Raw genomic sequence first — 21,099 nt, forward strand, 5'->3', positions numbered from 1 at the left:
TGGAAGGCTCTCCCTTCACCTCCCCGCCTCTCATTTAAACCCTCCCGGTTACACAAGGCTCAGCTCACTGGTGCCACTGCACTGGGGCCTTCATGGCCCTTATCAGACAACAGTATTTCCCTTCTCCCCTCCTCTAGAGTGGACTATTTGCCTACTCTCCGTCCCCACTCGACCTCCTTTCTGCTTTTACTTAATGGCTTTATCTGAGCGTTCTTCTTCTTTTTTTTTTTTAAGTTTATTTTTTGAGAGAAAGAGAGAGAGAGAGAGAGAGAAAGTGCCGTGGGGGAGAGGCAGAGAGAGAGAGGGAGAATCCCAAGCAGGCGCCACTCTCTCAGCGCAGAGCCCGACGCGGGGCTCGAACTCGCAAACCGTGAGGTCATGACCTGAGCTGAAGTCGGACGCTTAACGGCCTGAGCCACCCAGGCGGCCCTGGTGGAGTGTTCTTCTGTTCCCGGTAAGACTGGAAGCCCGAGAAGGCAGAAATAATACATTGCATTTTATCCCTCGGCACCCAGAATAATACTCTGCTAAGGGTACGCTCGTAAAGTCATCACCGAAAGAGCGAGGAGAACAGTGATGGTATCTTCTCTGCATGACAGACCCATGTTGGCGCCCCAAAGAGAACAACCCCAGTGGTTGGGTTGTGTCCCCCCAAACAGCTACGGAGAAGGCTTCCGCTCCGACGCCCGTGAGCGTGACCCCGTTTGGAAATAAGGTCTTTGCAGGCGTGACGAAGTAAAGACGAGCCGGAGCACGGCTGGGCCCTAATCCAGGATGAAGGGCGGCCCTACAAGAAGGGGAAAACGTGGACACATGCAGACACAGGGCCCACAGCCACGTGAAGACCGAGGCAGAGGCTGGTGCGATGCGGCCACAAGCCAAGAAAAGCCGGGGCTCTCGGAAGCCTGAAGAGTCAAGGGAGGCTCGTCCCCGCTGGAGACTTCGCAGGGAGCAGGGTCCTGCCCCAACCAGGACTTCAGACCGCCAGCCTCGGGCGCGGTGAGACAAGAGCTTCCTGTTCTTGTAAGCCACCCACCCCCCGAGTTCATGCGCTTTGTTTCAGCGGCCCCAGGGAACGAACCCAGCAACCGAATACGACAGTTCCGTCCACATAGACGGACTCCGGACACGCTTCTCGCACCCTTGCTGGGCCCAGGGGTAACACTGAGTATCGACGTGCCTTCCACGAGCCAGGCAGGGTTGGAGGGCGTCTCCACGCTTGGGGCCACCGTGCTGCTGGCGAGGGCCCGCGTCCCGCCACTAGGCCGGCTTCTCCCGCCGGGGTCCACTAGCCCCCCTCCTCGGGAGGGTGCAGGGGCCCCGGGCTCCCCCCCCCCCCCCCGAAAGCCTCACCTTTGCCAGCACGCTCCCCAAGCCAAATGCTGCCAACCTTGAAATCTTAACACTCGACAATAAAACTTCAATTCGAAAAGCCTGTTGCTTTGCCTATGGCTTCTCCCTTGGGTTTCCCAATCAGGATAAATTCAAATAAAGCTCTTAAGGGCTGATTTTTGTTCGTTGGTTGGTTTGTTTTTAAAGAAGCTGAGGCAAGAAACACTTTCCGGTCACGCCACAGACATGACCACTTTCCATTTAATTTCCGTTTGCCCGCTGTGCCCTCAGCAGTTTTTGTTGTTGTTGTTTTTCCTCAGCCTGCGATTTATGATAAAATATACCAGAAAGGTCGGGGGTGCACAGCCTTGACTTCGGCTACGTTCAGCCAGACTCTGCCCTCCCTCCCGACGCCTGGCGGCCCGGCCCACGGACTTACGGTTCTGGAGGAAGCATGGTGCGTGGGCGATGCCGATGGAGGCCCGGCTGTGCTCTGGAAGGAGGACGGGCAGTACCTCTGGCCTGTGTCCGGAGGGGAAGTGGAGGCATAGATGCGATTTTCCAGTCGCTCAGGCTCATGCTTGTAGGATTCGAGAGGAAACGTGTGCTGCTTGGCCGCTTGGGTGGGTGTGGACGGAGAGGAGGAGAGGCCTGAGGCTGAGGAGGAGACCACAAGAGCTGTTAGGAGTTTGGCTGAGACAGAAGAAGGCAAGAGAAGGGCTCTTCCGTTTCTAAGAGCCCCAAATCTCAAAAGGCAAGAATCTGAATTATTAAATTCTGAATGTTGGGGACAAGCTCGTATCAACGTATTTTTTTTTTAATGATTAGTTTTGAGAGACAGAGAGAGAGACAGAGGTGAGCAGGGGAGGGGCAGAGAGAGAGGAAGACACAGACTCCGAAGCAGGCTCCGGGCCTCGAGCTGTCAGCACAGAGCCCCGATGCGGGGCTCGAACCCACGAGTCGAAGTCGGACGCTCAACCGACTGAACCACCCAGGTGCCCCTTTATCAACGTACTCCTCCCCTGTAGAGCGTGTGGCCAGAGCACACGGAGTGGAACCAGGGTAGGGAAGTTCGTAAACTAGGCCACAGAGACAAAGGTCGACGTTGCAGAAGGTCACGTGACGACTAAGAACCAGACGAAACGTGCGATGACCGTCAAAATGCGCAACCTAAATCTTGCCACCGTGAGTTTGCGGAGGCGAGAGTTGGCCACGAGGGTGAATGCTGAGGGGACGCGGGAGGAGGGGCAGGCCTGGGAAGGGGCCTCGCAAAGCGACAAAGTGAAAAGTCACACGGATAGGGACGAGCGGGAAGCAGATGTGGAGTGAGGGGGGGGGGGCGTGGCAAAGAATTGCGGGGAGACCGTCCACTTCAACAGGGTGTGTGCAATCCAGGGGCCTGCCTCGGGTGGGCGGCCATCACTCCCGTCTAGCTGACCGTGCCATAAATCATCGTTGGGGCTATGCGTGTCCCCCAAATAGCTGTGTGGAAGTCTGAACCCCCGGCACTTGTGAATGTGACCTTATTTGGAAAGAGGGTCTTTGCAGATGCCATCAGGTTACAATGAGGTCACGCTGGAGTAGGCTGGGCTCTTAACCCGACGGGACCGGTGTCCTTGTAAGAGGAGAAGCCATAGAAATGGACACACACTCAGAGAAGCCAGGTGATGAGAGAGGCAGAGACCGAAATGATGCATCTCTAGGCCAAGGAACACCAAGCGCCCTCGGTGACCAGAAGCTAAAAGAGGCACCAGAGAACGCTACCCAGGGTCTCAGAGGGAGCACGGCCCTGCTGACACCTTGGCTTTAGTCCAAACGTTAAGCCACGCAAGACAAAGCAAGGATGTCGGGAGACGGAGCCCGAGGGTTACCTGCCGTGTCCCGCGTTCCAGACCCCTGTTTCACACAGAGACACGTGTGCTCCCTTCTCTGCTTCCGTCCTCGCTCCCCGGAGGGGCCTCCCACTCCTCAGGAGTCAGTTCAACCGACCTCCTTTTCCTGACGCCACGGCCTGTGGCTTCTCGCTCCCCCGGACCCAGGAGCACGTCGTATCTGTGCAGCACGTGACCAGGGAACGAGAAGATATTTCACGCTAAAGCCAAGTGTGAAACCGTGTCAGTCTTCTGTCCCCAACAGAAGCCGCCCTTTGTCTGTGGGGCAGGGGCTCTGGGCCACACTGCTGGGTCCCCACAGCAGCCAGCGCCGGCCTGGTGAGGGGAAGGAAGGTTCCTGGAAGACGCTCGCCCCAGCAGGCAAGGCGGGACAAGAGAGCACGAAGGGCCTAAGGCTCCAGCTCAGCTCGCGTCTTCTCTGCCTCCCCGAGCCCAGAGAGTGTGGGGGGCACGTAGGTCCCTGGTGGGCATTTCGGAAGGAATCTGTCGAAGGAGGAGCGTCGTCTTCTAGGGAGCCGCTCTTCCCGCGAAGCCATCGCGAGTGGGAAGGCCGGCTCCAGGCGGACCCCCGGGAGGCAGGTGACAGCAGGAGACAGAACACTCTAGCACCCACGGGTTTGTGGGTCTCAACTTAAGGCACAAAAAGGCCTCCAACAGGACAGCCCCCGACTCTTAAAAACAAAAGCTTTCCCCCCGAGGCCTTGAGAAGCCAGGCTTGCTGCGAGGCGGGGCTGGGGGTGGGGGAGGAAGGGGAGAGAGGACGAAGCACGGGGGATCTGGGGGGTCTCCAGCTGGTGGGGGGCAGGGGGAGACGGAAGGGTCCGGCAGGCAGGGGGAGAGAGGGGCCGCCTGGCCCAGGTCTTCTCTAGCGTCACGGCGCCAACGCTCCCCGGCGATGCCCGCAGAGCGGCGAGGGACGAGGATGCCGGCCAGGGGGCTCCAGGGGGCGCGCCTGGGTCATCAGAGGGCTCGGCTGGGGAGCAGCGGAGGGGGCTGCTTTGTGGAGCCCCGCCTCCCCGGGCTGGTGGCGCGTCCTTCCCTGGCTCTTCCAGCGAGAGTCCTCAGCTGGCCCGCCAGCCCGGCCCGTCACAGCGTGGCCCAGAACAGGCCAGTTCCCACAGCACCGTCGAGCAGGGAATTCTGTGTTCTGCACTCCCAATGCTCCCCCGGCCGCTGGACACAGAGGCACCCCCCCCCGCCCCGGTGCTTTCCGAGGCCGAGTGCTGGAGACCCAACAGGGGCGCGGAGAGGGACGGGGGGGGGGCCGTTGGGACTCCAGGCCGGGGCCACCAACCACGTTCTAACAGCCTGTGAGAGGCCCTCCCCCTATAGGGGTCTTGGCTTTCCGCGTCAAGGAGGGACAGGCCCAGCGACGCCCAGCACCCCTCGGTGCCAAAGCACCCGTGTCTGTCCGAACACAGGGCACAATCCAGACCAGCCCCTCCAACTTGCCTGTGACTTTCCTCCCAGATCAGGCTCATACTGGCTCAAACCACACCTACAGAGGAGTGTTCAGAGGCACGGACAAATCGTGTACCTCTGTGGAGGTGCTTTGGCAAAACATCTAGCAAAGCTACACATGCACATGCTCCTTGGCCCAGCAGTCTGCTTCTGGGATTTCCTTCCACAGACGTAGGGGCAGAATTGCTAAACGGCGAGCGTGTGGGGTCATTCGTTACAGTGGTGCTTTTATTTTTTTATTATTTTTTTAAATGCTTATTTATTTTTGACAGAGAGAGACAGACAGAGCATGAGCAGGGGAGGGGCAGAGAGAGAGGGAGACGCAGAATCCGAAACAGGTTCCAGGCTCCGACCTGTCAGCACAGAGCCCGACGCGGGGCTCGAACTCACGGACCGTGAGATCGTGACCTGAGCCGAAGTCGGCCGCTTAACCGACCGAGCCACCCAGGCGCGCCCCATACAGTGGTGCTTTGGAAAGCAGGGACCGGAGGGCCGTCTGGGTGGCTCAGTCCCTTGAGCATCGGACTCTCGATTGCGGCTCAGGTCACGATCCCAGGGTCTTGGGATCAAGCCCCGGGCCAGGATCCACACAGTGTAGACCCTGCTTAAGATTCCCTCTCTCTCCCTCTAAAAATAAATATGTAAACAAACAAAATTACACAAAAATTAAAAATTAAAATACAATACAATACAATACAACAAAATAAAATAAAGTAAAAGCAGAGATTGGAGACACAGGTGCTCATGGGCAGGAAGAGGCTAACGCGATGACAACATATCCACAGGGATGGCCATGGCTCCCCGACGGGGCACGACAAGCTTCGTCATCCTTACCTCGGAGACGCGGCGGCAAGTGAAAAGGCAAACCCCAGAGCCATCCGTAGAGAATGAAACCATTTCTAGTCCCAGAAAAGGGGATGGGAATGTATATATGTATCTGTCCGCGTGTGTGGAGTGTCTGGGGAAGGCTGTGAAAGCCCTGGAGGCGGGAACGGCTGGCAGAAAACACTGTCGTAGTGCACCCTTTGTCATTTTACAACTTTCGTATCACGTGGATGTGCCCTCTATTCAGAAAATTACTTTCTCCAGCCCCGATTCTGCATTTGCGCCAAGAGGCTGGCTAACACCGAATGTAAGCGTCTCCTGCCCCCTGCCCTGATCCCAGCCGCCCCCACCAGCCCTGAGGGGAGGTCTGTGTCCCCACCTACATGAAAGCACTCCGAGGGCGGGACTGGGCTCTCTCTCTCTCTCTCTCTCTCTCTCTCTCTCTCTCTCGGTCTGCAAGAAGCTCTCCCATTTACAACATTCTTCAGGGATCAAGCCCAGTCACCATGACGGAAGGGACAGTCATAGCTGGTAGAACTCCTTGCGAGCTCTTTGCATCTAGAATGTTCCTTCCTACGTGTGAATAATTAAAGAGAACAAGACCGAGCAGCTTGCCACCTAAGAGGGCTCTTGAGAGCACGAATGGCGGCTCCCGCTTCTCCTGTGGCTCGGCCTCTGTGGGCCGTCCCCACGTGAGTCCTGGAAGGGTCCTAAGCCCATGCTGACCGAGGGCAGGAAGGACGGCGAAGACACACAGCCCTAGACACAACCTTGCTGCACTGTCTGCAGTGAGGAGACGATGGGTGGGCTTCCCATCTGGTGGCGGGAACGACTGGTTTCTGGGGGAACGGCGTGATTCTCCGTGCCCCCCAAGACAGCCCCTCTCACCGAAATCTTTCCAAGTTCAAAGGATCCTTCCACCTGGCCACCTGGCCTCCTCTCAGAGTGGGTGGTCTTGCTGCCGAAGACAGAAGGATGCTCTGGACTCTGGGGGGAGGGGGGCGCGGGGAGAGAACGACCCTTCCGGAAAGTGGGGCTTCACAGGCCGGCAGGCAGGAGAGCTTAGAAAGCACTGGGTGTGGCAGAGAAGTGAGAGGCGGTGGGAGGGAAGGGGGTCCCGGAGGAGAGTGGGCTTGGGGCTCTGCGGGATTCCTCCCGCGGGGTGGCCTGGCGTAGGCAAGGGCGGGCCTCGTCCAAACGTGTTTCTCCTCTGCCCCAGCCGGCAAGAGCGGAGACGTACGAGGCGGGTAGAGAGAGGAGACTTCTAGTCGCTTCTCTGCTTTTCACCCGGGCAGGGAGGGGGCATCCTACGAAGGAAGGTGGGGCGGTTCTGCATAGACGAATCCAGCCACACGCGACAGAATCAGGACTGTCCTCACCGAAAGAATCCTAGTCAGGGGGAATCGGCAGTGAGGGAGTCCTAAACTTGTCCCTCTTTTGTCGACCGGTGTCACACTTTATCAACAAAGAGGAGAGTGGGGCCGTGCTGCCACAATCCCCCAGTATTCTGGAAATCGACCAACGTCTCTCCCAATCACAGGGCAAACTGCCAGAGCGCGATCGTTCAGGAAGGCCACGGTCTACCCAGCCGGCTGCCGGGGGGCCAGGCCCGTGCAGGCGCGGAGGAGGGGGCAGGTTCCCGTGAAGCAGACGACTCCCACCTTTGAGACCCGCTTGGGGAAACTGGGGCGACACCACACCGAAGCCCAAACCAGGCACGCCCCGTGGTGAGCCCTGGAGTGAAAAGCGTGTGACGCTAACCCAGGAGGGGCTCGGAGAAAGGGCGGGAAAGCCCGGCGGAGACACCAGGAGGGAGCCGGGCCCGCGCCTCGGAAAATAAAACACATCTGCCCCCGATCAGGCGACTTTCCGAAGGGCCCAGACAAGACCGGGCTGTGGCCACGGTACCCAGGGCACAGATAGGTTTCCCCCGTTGTGCTCTTCTGAGAAGGCTTTCCTTCTTTCTTCTGCTGCTTAAGGACTTTGTTTAGAGCTGCTGTCGGCCTCCGAGAGCGAACAATGCCTTTGATTTTCCTGGGGCGGCAGCCAGGATAAGTGAATAGGGACACTGAGCCAACAGAAATGGCTCCTGGCAGCCACGCAAGACATCAGGCGAGTGGCTCCAGACACCAGGGAGCCATGGGCTGGTGACTTCACAGGGCCAGGCCGTACTGGCATGAGCTACGTCTAGAGAGGCGGCGGGGGAGACAGAACAGCGGTGCCCCTGGGAGCGAGACGGCAGGGGTCTGCGGAAGGACAGCAATGCGGGGAGGAAGGAGGAGGCCCTTGTGCCAATCAAGGCCCTTGAGCAAATCAAGCCCTCGTGTCGGGAAACATAAACCAGGTAGACCAGATGGCTGCGTGCTGGGCGCGTGCACATGTGCCCCCTTCCCCCTGCCCTTGGGCAGCGCACGGTCTGAATAACGAGAGAGAGGAGAACATTCATCTTGTTCCTGATCTTAAACGTCCTCGCTGACCGCTGTCCCAGGAGAAGAGCAAATATTCAACATGCATCGGATGGGAGACTTGCTTATATGCAGTTTTTAAAAAAATTATCATTTTTTAACGTCTATTCATTTTTGAGAGAGAGCGCGCGCGAGTGGGGAAAGGGCGGGGGGAGAGGGAGACACAGAATCCGAAACAGGCTCCAGGCTCCACGCTGTCAGTGCAGAGCCCGACGCGGGGCTCAAAGTCATGAACCGCAAGATCGTGACCTGGGCCGAAGTCGCATGCTTAACCGACTGAGCCACCCAGGCGCCCCGCGAATCTGGGTTTTCTAAAGTTCCCCAGGTGGTTCAGTGGCCAGACAGGTTCTGAACCATTATTCGAATATAGACTCCTCATTCTGTAGGTAAGAAACTTCTAGAAGAAGTTTTTCCCATTCTTTGTGGCCATGTAGAACCAGGGCCTCAGCTCTCTCTCTCATAGCTCTCTTCTTCAAGAGGGGGAGTTCTCTTCTGAGTCCCAAGCCCCCTGCCTGGTCTCTGAGGGAAATCATTCTTCCCACCATCGACGGCAGTCTCATGCAGATGACCCTGAATTATGCCTCATCTCTGGTCACCAGGTGTTCCTTCAGCCACTGGACAGTGCTCCCAGGGCCCTTCCCCTTTTCAGCTCTTGCTCCAAATGTTCCAGAATCACTCATTTCCTAAAAGACCCTTTCCTGAGATCCTCCCCACCTCACCCACCCCAGCCGGGTCCCCCTGTCTCTCTTAGGGGTAAAGTTTCCGGACTCTCGTCTCAGGACTGGCCTAGGATCTCCTTACAAACCAACGGGCTTTGGCCCTGGCCATCCTTGACTTTACTCTCAATTCACATGTCGACTGGAAGTCTGGTTTTAGGCTGCAAGTTTTGCTTATAGACTCCAAGAATCTGTTTTGCAATCTTTTATCATTGAAACTATTCAAAATATGTTGGAGGCTGTCTAGAGTCATTTGGGAATCAAAGCGTTATGGTAATCCAGTGGGTGAAAAATTCTTTCTCTAAAGAAAACACAAAATTCTTTTAGGACATTTTCTGAGGTTCTTATTCTCCTAGAAGGAATCCAGGAAAAACTAGTTTTACACGGCTGTGCACACCCAATAGGGGTCTGGACCTAGGTATTAGGTAATGGAGTGGGCTCAAGCATGTTGATAGTTGCATAGGTAAACTGGAAAAGGACACAAAATGAAAACGGGGACTGACTCTAGATCAGTCCCTACAGTGTGGTCCCTACAGCCTCTGGTGTTGCCCTGGCCTTTAGAAGAGCTGTGCCCTCAGGGGCGCCTGGGTGGCTCAGTCGGTCGAGTGTCCGACTTCGGCTCAGGTCATGATCTCGCGGTTCGTGAGTTCAAGTCCCACGTCGGGCTCTGTGCTGACAGCTCAGAGCCTGGAGCCTGCTTCGGATTCTTTGTCCCTTCTGTCTCTGTCCCTCCTCCACTCACACTCTGTCTCTCTCTCTCTCTCAAAAATAAACATTAAAAAATTTAAAAAAAAAAAAGAAAAGAAAAAGAGCTGTGCCCTCTTCACACTCATCTGCAGGTCTGAGGTCTGCTTCGTGAACCCAAAATATAACCCTTGCTACTTTAGCAAAGCATAGGTGCCTTTTGATGTTGAAGCTAAAAGTCAATCCTTGGGGAAAGGAAGAGAGAAAAAAAATTCCTCAGTCGCTTTGCAAGAGGGAGAGATTCTAGAACAATCCACTTCCCATCTAAAACAGATTCTGAAGAGCAAGTCGCTAAGGATTTGCCAACGAAGGGGCAATAGCTACGCGGGTCCCTTCTGCCGACGATCTTTGTGGAATCGTGAAAGCAACAGGTGTTCGATACTGTGTAGACTGATTGGGCTGCATGTGACAGAATCAGGATAGCCCCCACCAAAAGAATCCCAGCCAGGGGGAATCGGCGGTGAGGGACCTCAGCAGACAAACATCCCATGGCCTCATCGTACAGTGGAGGAAACGCAGGCCCTGAGAGGCGAAGTGTCAGGCCCGAGGGCAGCAGCTAGGTCGGAAGCCGGACCACGCAGAGCCATCACTTGGGTCTCTAGACCCCCAGCCCGGGGCTGTGAGAGCTTTCGGACACCGGCTTCGCACCCACGGAGTCCCAGGGAGGAGACCCTCTGTGTCGGCGAGAGGAAAGAGCAGGTGTTCACCCAGGAGGACAGCAGGCGCGCGGGGTCAGAGGTGGGAGGGTGAGACCCAAGAGTACCCCTGGGACCCACAATGCTGCACGCGGGCTCTCACTGGCCGGCCCCAGGCTCTTCCTTCCGTGTCCACCAGCCGCCCCCATCCCTCTGGCAGGCTGCACAGAAGGAGTGCATAGCGACAAGCCGTGGCCAGGACATATTGGATGTGGGGCAGGAGGAGCTGAGGTTCCTTCCTGGGTCGGTACCGTGACCGTCACTTCCCGAGAGCACATAGGAGAAGAACACTAATTCAGTAAGAGAGCCACGGAGTCGCCAGGTGCCCAGTGGGCAGGGGGAAGGCTGTCTGGCATTGGCCAGAGGTGGGGCTGGAATATTTCTGGGCAGGAGCCCCCCCCCACCCTGCCCTGCTCGGATGCGCTCTTAGGTCAGGACTAGATTTCCGCGCAAGTTCAGATGAGTCTTTCTAACCTCCATTTCTCCGAGATGCCTGTTTACTGCAGTGTGGTTCCGGCCAATTGTTCCGGCAAAGCCAGCCTGTCCCGGGCGCGCGGTGTCACCATGATGTAAAACAGCAGATCCGGCAGAACTCTGCTGATTTGGGAGCACAGGGAGGGTCGAGGCCCCCAGGCCCCGAAAGCAACCAGTAGCTATGTCCGCTGAGGGACCCTCACGGGGAGAAGAGGGAGCCAGAAGATTGGGTGGAAAATCAGCGTGGATAACCAAACCAGGGGAAGCCAGTGACCACGCCTAACCAGGACCCCGGCACGTGGAAGCTTCCAGAGCGGGCTCTGAGAATCAGAATCTTTACCTTGGAGTTTTTCCTACACTTTCCATGATTTGGGCCTCTTAAAAAAAAAATGTTTCTTATTTTGAGAGAGAGGGCAAGCGGGGGAGGGGCAGAGAGAGAGAGGGAGACAGAATCCCACGCAGGCTGTCAGCGCAGAGCCCAACGCGGGGCTCGAGCTCGTGGGGCATAACCGCGAGGGCATAACCTGAGCTGAAATCAAGAGTGGGATGCTGAGCTGACCCAGCCCCCCGGGCGCCCCACAGTCTGGGCCTTTTGAATCGAAGCGGTACCCCTGATGAGAGCTCCTCCCTCCCACAGACCGTGGGCTCAGGCTGCTGGTGACGTGTGCCCCTGCCAGCTATGCTCAAAGCCCCACCTCGGAGTTTCCCCGGGCTGTTTAACCTTACCCTCGAGGGTGCTCCCAGATCCCCCCCCTGCCTCCACGCTCTGGACCCAATAGCAGCGACAAGGGGATGTGGGTATCTAGAAAGTGCTCTGAGCCACTGTCCCCTCCCTGAGGGACGTCTTGGGTGGTTTCCAGATGTCTAAGACACTCTGTTCTACCAGGCGTGATGGCATTTGGGCCTCGGGAGCACGCTTTCCAGACCTCGGCTTTGGAGGCCACGTTCAGCAAAGCGGGACGGGGAGGCAGAGGCTGGGGGCCGGGAGACCGTCTGTCGGTGAGCGACTCCGGCCCTGCTGTTGCCTGCCCGCTGGGTCTCCGGGCAGGCCAGGTGGTGGCCAGCAGCCAGCTGTGGGCATTCCCTCCCTGGGGTGCTGGCTGCAGCCGGCTGCCACGGGACTCCGACCGGGGCTCTCCTGTGGGTCTGTTGACTCAACATATCACCTGACACCACACGCCGGGCCCTCTGGGTGTGAGGTGCCAGTGAGACCGGACGGGCGTGCGCGAGGCCAGGGAGGCCTCAGGCCGGGAAGGCATCCAGGCTGCCTCTGGGGCCGGTGCTGGTTTCTATGGTGCCGCTCTGGACTCTCCTCATTCAGCTCATGAAGAAAGGGACCGTGGGCCACACTGGGTATCCGCTCCCAGGGAAGAATGGGTAGATTCCCCGTGAAGGGGGAAGAGGGGAGGAAGGAAAGCCGCAGAGAGAAGGGAGTTAAGCATCTCACGCTGAAAACACGTTTCGGCGTCTCCTTCTTCTTTAAAAGTTTTATTTATTTTTCAGAGAGAGAGAGAGACAGAGCGTGAGCAGGGGAGGGGCAGAGAGAGGGGGAAACACAGAATCCAAAGCAGGCTCCAGGCTCCGAGCTGTCAGCACAGAGTTCAACGCGGGGCTCGAACTCACCAACTGCAAGATCATGACCTGAGCCAAAGTGGGACGCTTAACTGACTGAGCCACCCAGGCGCCCCTCGGCTGTGTCCTTTTAGAGGCAATCCAGAACCTCAGGCCTGGGATTTGCCTCTGCCTTCAACAATCCAACAACGATACGACAGCAGTTCTGGGAGTTTAGGGCCATGAGCAAAGCTGATGGCATCATCCCTCGGTTTTTCTTTGTGTTTAGTAGAGAGGTAACAAGGCGACCGGAGGGAATGAGGAAAAGCACTCTTTCTGGGGATCCCAGAATCCCTCACCTTCCAGTGTCTGACTTACATCGACCACAAGTGCCCAAGCCTGTTTTATGGGTAGGAGAAGCCAGCCTCCTATGTATAGGACTTTGGGGTTTGGAAGGTCCCTTGACCCCTTCCAAATACCTGACCTACTCAACCAGTCTCTCTGGTGACCCAGCCTCCCCCTGTTTATGCACCTTGCACATTCCACCATCACAAATTATAGTACGCTGTCATTACTCCTTTACATATCCTGTCTCCTCCACTAAGCATGATCGGTAGTGAATTTTATTTACCATCGTTTCCCCAGCTCGGTACACAATCCCTACTCCGTACGTACTCATAGGGCTACGTGGCACACCTTAGTTCCACAAAACGCCCGATGAGCACAGTTCATAAAAGAACACTTGGATGAGCTGGATTTCATTAAAATCTAAAACGTAAGCTCTTCGGGGCGCCTGGGTGGCTCAGTCTGCTAAGCGTCGGACTTTGGCTCAGGTCACGATCTTGCGGTCCGTGGGTTCGAGCCCCGCGTCGGGCTCTGTGCTGACAGCCTGGAGCCTGGATCCTGCTTCAGCTTCTGTGTCTCCCTCTCTCTCTCCCCCTCCCCCCACTTGTGTTCTGTCTCTCTCTCTCTCTCTCAAAAAATAAACATTAAAAAATAAATAAATAAAACGTAAGCCCTTCAAAAGATACTGTTAGCAAAATGAGACAAGGTAAGCGACAGAGAGAAAGTATTTGCAAATCATATGTGCTAAAGAATTTGTATCCAGAATATATAAAGAACTCTCGAAACCCAATAACAAGAGAACAAATGGTTCTATAAAAAAAAGTGAACAGAAGGCTAAGGTTAAGACAGATACTTCCCCAAAGAAGGCATACAGATGACAAATAAGCGTGCTAAAAGACACTTGGCATCATTAACCGTCAGTCATTACGGATAAGCACATTATAGCAACGAGATGTCGCTGAGCACCACGAGATGACCTACTATTCTTTCTAAAACCGACAATACAAAGTGTTGGCAAGGATGTGGAGCCACGGGAACTCCCATGCATTGCTGGTGGGAATGCAAAATAGTGCAGTCGGTTTGGAAAACAGTTGGACGGTTGCTCACGAAGTCACATGTACATATACCATAGAGCCCCACAAGGCCACTCTAGAAGAAGTAAAAACTCGTGTTCATACGAAACTGGGATGCAAATGCTTATAGTGGTTTTGCTCATAGTTGCCTCAAGCCGGAAACAATCCCCAAAGTCCTTCAACTGGTGAATTAATAAACGAGCTGGTGCATCCAAACGGTGGAACATTCCTCAGTAATAAAAAGGAAAGGACCATTGAGATATAAAGCATCAGGGACGCATCTCTGACGCATTTTGCTAAGTGAAAGAAGGCTATACGCTAAATTTCACCATCTAAATAGAAATTATAGGGGAAAAAGCAAAATTATAGGGGACAGGAAAATTATAGGTTGCCGGGGGTTGGGGATGTGGGAAGAAGTTGACCATAGAGGGGCACGAGGGAATTTTGGGGGGTGACAGAACTGTTCTATATCTCAGTGGTGGTGTTGAGTATTCAATTACATATATTTGTCAAGACTCACAGAACTGCGCGCTTAAGAGGGGTGAATTTTACTGTACGTAAACTACGTGTCAGTAAACTTGACTGTTAAAAAAAAAGATCTCTAACGTGATTTTGAGGGGGGCTGTCTATGCAGCCTGGACTAATGTCATTTCCCCTGGGCCTTGAGGGAAAGATGGGTAGGACAGGGCTGTGCTGTGATGCAGACAGGGTAGGGGTGCGATGCAGACACGGGTGGGGCTGGAATGCAGACCTGGGTAGGGGTGTGACGTAGATATGGGTAGGGGTGTGACAGACATGGGTAGGGCTGGGATGCACACACAGGTAGGGCCGGGAGGCCGACTCCTAAACATTACCGTAGAAGTGGGGCCTTGGCAGTGTGATGTAAGACTGTTCCATTAAAAACAGCAGCTACAATCCCCCCTCCCTCTGGCCGGAAGATTATTTTGGGAGACAGGACGGAGTGACCACTGCTGTGCAGGGGAAAGGAGTGAGGTCTGGGCTCTGGGAGCCCCCGAGCTGGCCAGCCTGTGCCCTCCTGGCCCCTTGGGAAGGGGAGCAGGTGAGGAGAGTTCAAAGGTCACTGTGGAGGAAGGGAGGAGAGTTCCCAGAGAGTGTGAGGGGAGAAGGGGGCCGAGGGAGGCCTGGCGGTCAGGCTCACCAAGCCTCACGTTCGCGGCCTCTGGACAGGCACAGCTGAGTGGTGCCCAGAGCCGCAGCCATGGCCTTGGACACGTCGGTGAGTGGTCATCGTCTCCACGGGGCTCCTGGCATCGGCCTGAGCCCACAGACCGTGGAAGGTTCTGTACAACTGTGTCACCACCGGGGCTTTCTCCATTCTAGAACATTACGGTAAAATAAGGACTTTGCTGTTTTTTAAGGACCTCCGTGCTAAGCACACGAAGAGTTATGAATATCCGAGAAACAGGTTAGTAAAACTTGGCGAATAAGCTACCTTATTCATCAGAACCATTTTTAAAAATTTATTTGTATTATAAAATGCAAAGAACATCAAATTCGCCATCTTAACTATTTTTAAGTGATCATGTGGCATTAAATACGTTCACACCGTTGTGCAACCATCAGCACCACCCGTCTCCAGAACTTTCCGTCGTCCCAAACTGAAGCTCCATCCCTACTAAACACTAACCCCCATCCCCCCCACCCCCAGCCCCCCACCCTGCCACTTTCTGTGTCTATGACTCTGACCCCTCCCGGGACCTCACGCACATGGGGTCACCCGGTGTTTCTCCTTTTGTGACTGGCTTACGTCACTCAGCATGATGTCCTCAAGGTTTATCCATGTTGTAGCAGCTGTAGGGATTTATTCCTTTTTTTTTTTTTTAATGTTTATTTATTTTTGAGAGAGAGAGAGAGAGAGAGAGAGCGCGCGCGCGTGCAAGCATGACACCCCCGCTTGGTCCGAAGATTCTGTGTGTGCGATGCCGGGCCACGGTCACAGGACCCTGCGTGGGTCACCAGGCCTGCAGCGGGAGGGAGTCCAGGGAGATGTCAGACATTCCTTGCCTTCCCGCGGCCAAGTTTCCGATGCGCTATCTGAGAAGCCTTGCCAAGGGTAATGTGACATTTACATGACTCCCGGTGAGGCTGCCGGCAGTGACATAACTGGAGGGAGGGACGGTTGGGGGTGTGTCCCCGGGCAGCAAGCCTGCAGCTGGGCACACAGTCCGCTGACTCGGTGTTGTGTAAATTAAAGCAGCGATCACCTGGTCGCCCGTGTCACGGCTGACCCTCCTCCCCTGTGACCACATCACGAAGCTAGTCACCTCCACGTGGGGTTCTCTTTGGCCTGCCTTTCCCCAAGAAAGCCATCTGAGGAGAGACCTCTCATCTTTCCCTGGGGGGGTGACACAAATCCCATAGAGGGAATTATTCTGAGGGGTCCCCGGAGAGGATAAACCCCCCCGGCAGCGGGCGTCTGTGACAGGAGTCACCGAGCTCACCGGGGGCTCCCGAGGGCCAGCGTGGAGGGGCCTGCAGATACCCTGGTGGGAAACGCAGCCCCTGCCCTCTCTCAGCCTATTCTGCGAGGAACTTCCGCGGCAGACCCCAGCCCCGCCGTTCACCAGCGCTGCTCACTTCGGACCTGAGCCTCAGCTTAGCCATTGGTGAAATGGGCAAATAAAAAACCAGCTCCTGAACGGGACCCTCCCCCGGGGAGCAGGGCACCTTAGCTTCCGAGGTGGCTGAAAGCTGCTTCTCCGCACGGTGGTCTGAGCAGAAGCTGCCAGGCCGGGTGCCAGCCTGACCCTCAGCCCACTGTGCAGGGCGCCCCTGGCCGGCAGACCCCCGGGGGCTCGAGTGCCAGGTGGACGGGCGGAAACCGTGGGCCCCGCTTCCTGCAGACTTAGCACCGCAAGAACAGCGTGGAGCTCATCCGGCAGAGGAGGCGGACCCCGCTCTGCGCGCACAGCACCCCAGCCCTCGCGGGGTCTGAGGCCGTGGGCCTGATGCCAGAACGAGGGCCCCGTGTGGCCTCTGCTAGGGTCTCCCGGTGGTCGGGCCTCACATCGGGGTCTCCCGCCCCGCGCCTGCGGGGGCTGCGGGAGCCTCACAGACCTCCTCCTTCCCTCCCTTCCCCCTTCCTCTTGACCGTCTGTAGTGAGGCTCTGACAAGCCGCAGCCTCAGCTAACGGTGCCGTCAGAGACCCCTCCTGCCCACCCGGGGACTTCTCACCGCCACGTGCAGCCCGGGCAGCTCCTGGCCCCGATGACAGGCTGCGGGGCTGGGCGCCGGCTCAGGACCGTATTGGGGATACGGTGGCCAAGGCTGGTCTGGCGACCCGGGCAAGCGAGAAGGTAGGGGGCTTCCCGGGGACAAAGCCGGGGCCTTTGCTGCGGTGGTCACCTGCTCTGCAGGCCTGGGCCTCCGGCCACTCAGGACAAGGGCCTCTTTTCCTCGCCTAAATATCGTACGGCCAAGAGAAAAGCATCAGCCTCCGTTATGAAAGGTGACAGACGCTCCCCTCAACCTCCCATCCGTCGCGGACCCTCGAGAATGCAGGGTCTTAGGTTTTAAACCCCCCAGGGAGAAAAGTAGGTTGGAGACCCAGGTGATGGTGGAGCTGGGGCAGACCCCCCCGCCCCCCAAGTCAGAATAAGCACAGCTGCAGGGATGGGGGGAGGGGAGCAAGCCCGTTGCCGGCCCCCAGGCTCGCCAGTGCCCCAGCTGAGGCCACCCCTTCTCTGACCTCCACCCACCTCCGCTGCACCCCAGCTTGTCTCCTGTTGACAGCCACGAAGGCTGACCTGAGTTGTAGCGAGAAATTCTCGGGGAGCCGAACGAACAGTTACACTGAGGGCGAGCCTGCCGTCGGGGTTTCCGGGCAGGGGGTCCTGCCTGGCGAGGACCGAAAATCCCCGGCGAAGGTCGCCCTCCTCCCCTGAGTAAGGCTGCTGCTGGCTGAGTCCCCGCACATCTGGAGGAGACACGTTCTCGGAAGAGGCTGGAGAATGATTCGAATCACTTACGTCGGGGGAGAGAGGTAGGGAAGCAAGAGGGTGGCGGAGGGGAAGCGGGCTGGTCCCAGGCAGCCACAAATCCGTGCTCGTGAACAGTCAGTAGGTCTCTGCAGGAGACCTCCAGGCCTGCTGGTCTTTCACTGCCCCTAAGATTAATGAAATAGTCCCCGGGAGATCCTGCACTGTAGCTCTGTGCAGTTAGTAGGACACAGGCCACCGAGCAAGTCATCGTGAGACGTTTTCTGCCCCCACAAGGGGAGGCGAGGTGAGTTTCAGCAGCCCTCTCTCTGGCACCAAAATATTTTCAGTCGAGCGAGGAGGTTAGAAGTATATTATATGCCTGCCTTCTGTTCTAGGTGCTGGGAACGGTGAGCCAGAGAACAGGCCCGGCCCCTGTGGACCTTAGTGCTTTGGACCCCGGTTCCTTGGAGTACAGTCTGGGGACCAGCCGCCCGGCATCATCGGGAGCCTGTCAGACACACAGACGCCAAGGCTTCCCCCCCGCCCCGGCCCCCAGGATCCAAATCTGCCTTTACCGAGATCCTCTGGTGACTCGTACAACTCGACCCTGGGCCAGCGGTTCAGACTAGAGCAAGGATCCTTGTCGCGAGCAGGGCTGGTGGAACCACAGTGTGGCCTCGACCCCTGAGCCTGGGATTCGGTGGTTGGGGCGGAGGCCCTGGGACTGTGCCTTTCTAACAAGTTCCCTGGTGGTAAGCTGGCTGGGCACCCACACCCTGAGAGCCAAGGGCTCTAAGGGCTCCCTCGGGCTCCGGGGAAGCTGGGGACTACCCTGCCCGCATCCCCCCATCCCCACGACGGGCCTGGCAACGGCTTCCCTGTGTGGCCAGGCCACGGTTTCTTACTCTCCACATCCATTCCCTCCGTTGGGGGAGAGTCTGGCTTTGTACCCAGCCCCAGATGACCCTTAGTACTTGTCCTGCCCGTTTAGAGAGCAAACGTCTCTGCAGAAGCCATACAGCCTCCCTGGGAAATCAGAGCAGGGACCTTACAGGATGCCCGGTGTTTTGTCCAGGCAAGGCCACGAAGGGTTGGAGGCAGCCGTGCTGTGCGTGCTGTGCGGGTGTGTAAAATGCATGGAGGGCTCATCGGAAGGCCAGTGCTTCTTCCTCTATCTCAAAAGGATGTGCTGAAGTCCTAATCCCCCCCAAAACCTGTGATTGTGACCTTATTTGGAAGTAGGGCCTTTACAGCGCTAATCAAACTGAAATGAGGTCATTAGGGTGGTCCCGGTCCAAAATGACCGGTGTCCTTAGAAGAGGGAAACCCGGACACAGACACGCACGTGTGAGAAGGCCGTGGGAGGGAGCGGCGGGCAGCCAAGGACTGCCAACACGCACCAGAAGCAGGAGACGGGCCTGGAACACATTCCCCTTCTGAGGCTCCAGCAGGAGTGAACCTCAGACGCCTCGATTCCAGAGCCTCGACAGAGAATCTCTGCTGTTTTCAGCCCTCCAGTTCGTGGAGTTTTGTCACAGCAGCCCTACGAACTAATGCAGGTGCACCGTCCCTGCTCCTGCCGTTCAACAGCCACACGCGCCTCGTGGCTACCGCAGAGGACAGCAGGGATCAAGCCCACGTCCATCTTTGCGCGGAAAGTTCTGTCGGACGGTCTTGCTCTACGGTACGCCTTCATAAGAACGAAGCAGAGATTAACCGTTTGATCTTCAGAAAAAGTCAACTTGTGTCGGGCTGGCCCAACCTCGTCTTCCATAGCGTCCACTTCCCCAGTCCTTCCAGAGGGGAGGCCGGGGGCACTTACTGGCTCTCCCCGCTGACCCGAGAAAGTAGACCTCGACATTTAGGCCCACTCTTCATCAATGCGGACAGCAGATGGCGAGGACGTGGGTCCACACTGACCCCGAGAACCAGAGGCACAGAACGAGCCCGTCCCACACCCTCACCAGGCGTGTGCAGGACAAAATGCCCTCAGAGGATTGCACCACGTCGTATCATTGGACAATAAGACTGCGGCATGAGTCAATGATCACGTGAAGGCCTTAAGGGCCACGGCTCCCAGGACAGCAAAGATGATGGAGGGGGGGATGGGCTGATGGGAGGGAGGGGAGGGCCAGCACCCTGGGAGGGGCCTGAGTTCAGGACGCCAGGAAGGGCCGCAAGGTTGACGCAGAACTGCCAGTGAGTCTCCGCGCGTTCCCGCACACCCTCTCACTGCCCACCTCGCCCTGGACCCATTTCGTCTCTCTGGCCAAGCTCTCCGGCCCGGTACACACCAGCTTGCCCAGAGAACAGGGAAGCCTGGCAGAAAGACATCCGCCTGCCCCTGCCTCACCCCCCCCCCCCCCCCAGGCTCTCCCATTGCCTGGTGCTGAAAACCGCTCCTGTTTCTTTAATGCCATTGTAGGGTCTTTGACCCACTCATCAGTGGGTGCCAGAGGCCAGGAGGAAAGAAGAAAAATCGGCCCTTCTCCGCCATTAATGATCACTGTGCTGCAAAGAGAACGCAGCTGCTCCAAGCAAGGAAATCTGTTTGCAGAACCCCCCCCCTTCCCCCCACCGGCTGTCTTCCCAATGCGTTTCCAACTTCTTTTACCAACGGGCAAATAAGTCTGTCTCCAGCACACCAGGATAGCGCGGCGCACAGCTCCTAGCTCGGCCCGAGGTCTTGGGGGCGCTCCTCGGTTTGTATCAGTGACGAGAGGAACTCAGCTCCCCTCCTCCCACACCCTTCTGGGGGCTCGTGTGCGTAAAAAACGTTTTCATCAGAGCGGAAGAGAGAAAAGTGCACAAAACGGGAGTGTGCAACTCGATGGGTCTGCACAAAGCGAGCGCAGCTGTGTGACCGGCTCTCTGAGGACAGGACCGTCCTATCCCCACCTCCCAGGGGCCTGCTTCGGATGCCCTTTGCTCACCTCCTCAGACAGTCACCGGCACGATCCTAACGCCTGGTTTTGTCTGTTCTCATAGGTTATACCGATGGAACCAGACGGCTTGTATTCTTTCACATCAGGCTTCTCTCGCTCACATTGTCTGCGAGGCTCATTATATTTGCTGCACGTAGCTGCGGACCGCTCATTCACATCACCGCAGAATATTCCATTATGGGAACTTGCTGCCGTGTATTTATCACCTCCGCCGCTTATGGGCATCTGGGTGGTTTCCGTGTCAGGGCTATGAGGAGTGATGCCACTTGAACATTCTATTTTGTTTCTTAATTTTTAAATGTTTATTATTTTGTGAGACAGAGCGTGAGCAGAGGAGGGGCAGAGAGCGAGGGAGACACAGAATCCGAAGCGGGCCCCAGGCTCCGAGCTGTCAGCACAGAGCCCGACGCGGGGCTTGAACCCACGAACCACGAGATCACGACCTGAGCCGATGTCGGACACTTAACCCCCTGAGCCACGCGGGTGCCCTGCCACCTGCACATTCTATACACACACTCACGGAGAGGCAGGCATGCTTTTTGGGGGGTGCTGCTTTTTATTTGATGTATTTATTTGGCACAAAATTCTCATGGGAGAGGAGGAGCTTAACGTGCTAGGCCCCCCCCCGCCATACCTCAT

General features: G+C 56.8%; 1 protein-coding gene across 5 annotated transcripts in view; it reads right to left on the reverse strand.

The window, feature by feature from the left end:
• Positions 1-21,099, reverse strand: part of PRKAG2 (protein kinase AMP-activated non-catalytic subunit gamma 2) — a 258,209-nt gene that overhangs the window by 95,181 nt on the left and 141,929 nt on the right. For all 5 annotated transcript variants that reach the window (XM_042927131.1, XM_042927129.1, XM_042927128.1 and 2 more), the window contains one exon: positions 1,772-1,989. In XM_042927131.1, coding sequence (XP_042783065.1) covers positions 1,772-1,989 — 218 coding nt within the window. The remainder of the gene's footprint in view (positions 1-1,771; positions 1,990-21,099) is intronic.

The sequence above is a fragment of the Panthera leo genome, chromosome A2, assembly GCF_018350215.1.
Source record: "Panthera leo isolate Ple1 chromosome A2, P.leo_Ple1_pat1.1, whole genome shotgun sequence".
NCBI classification, from domain to species: domain Eukaryota; kingdom Metazoa; phylum Chordata; class Mammalia; order Carnivora; family Felidae; genus Panthera; species Panthera leo.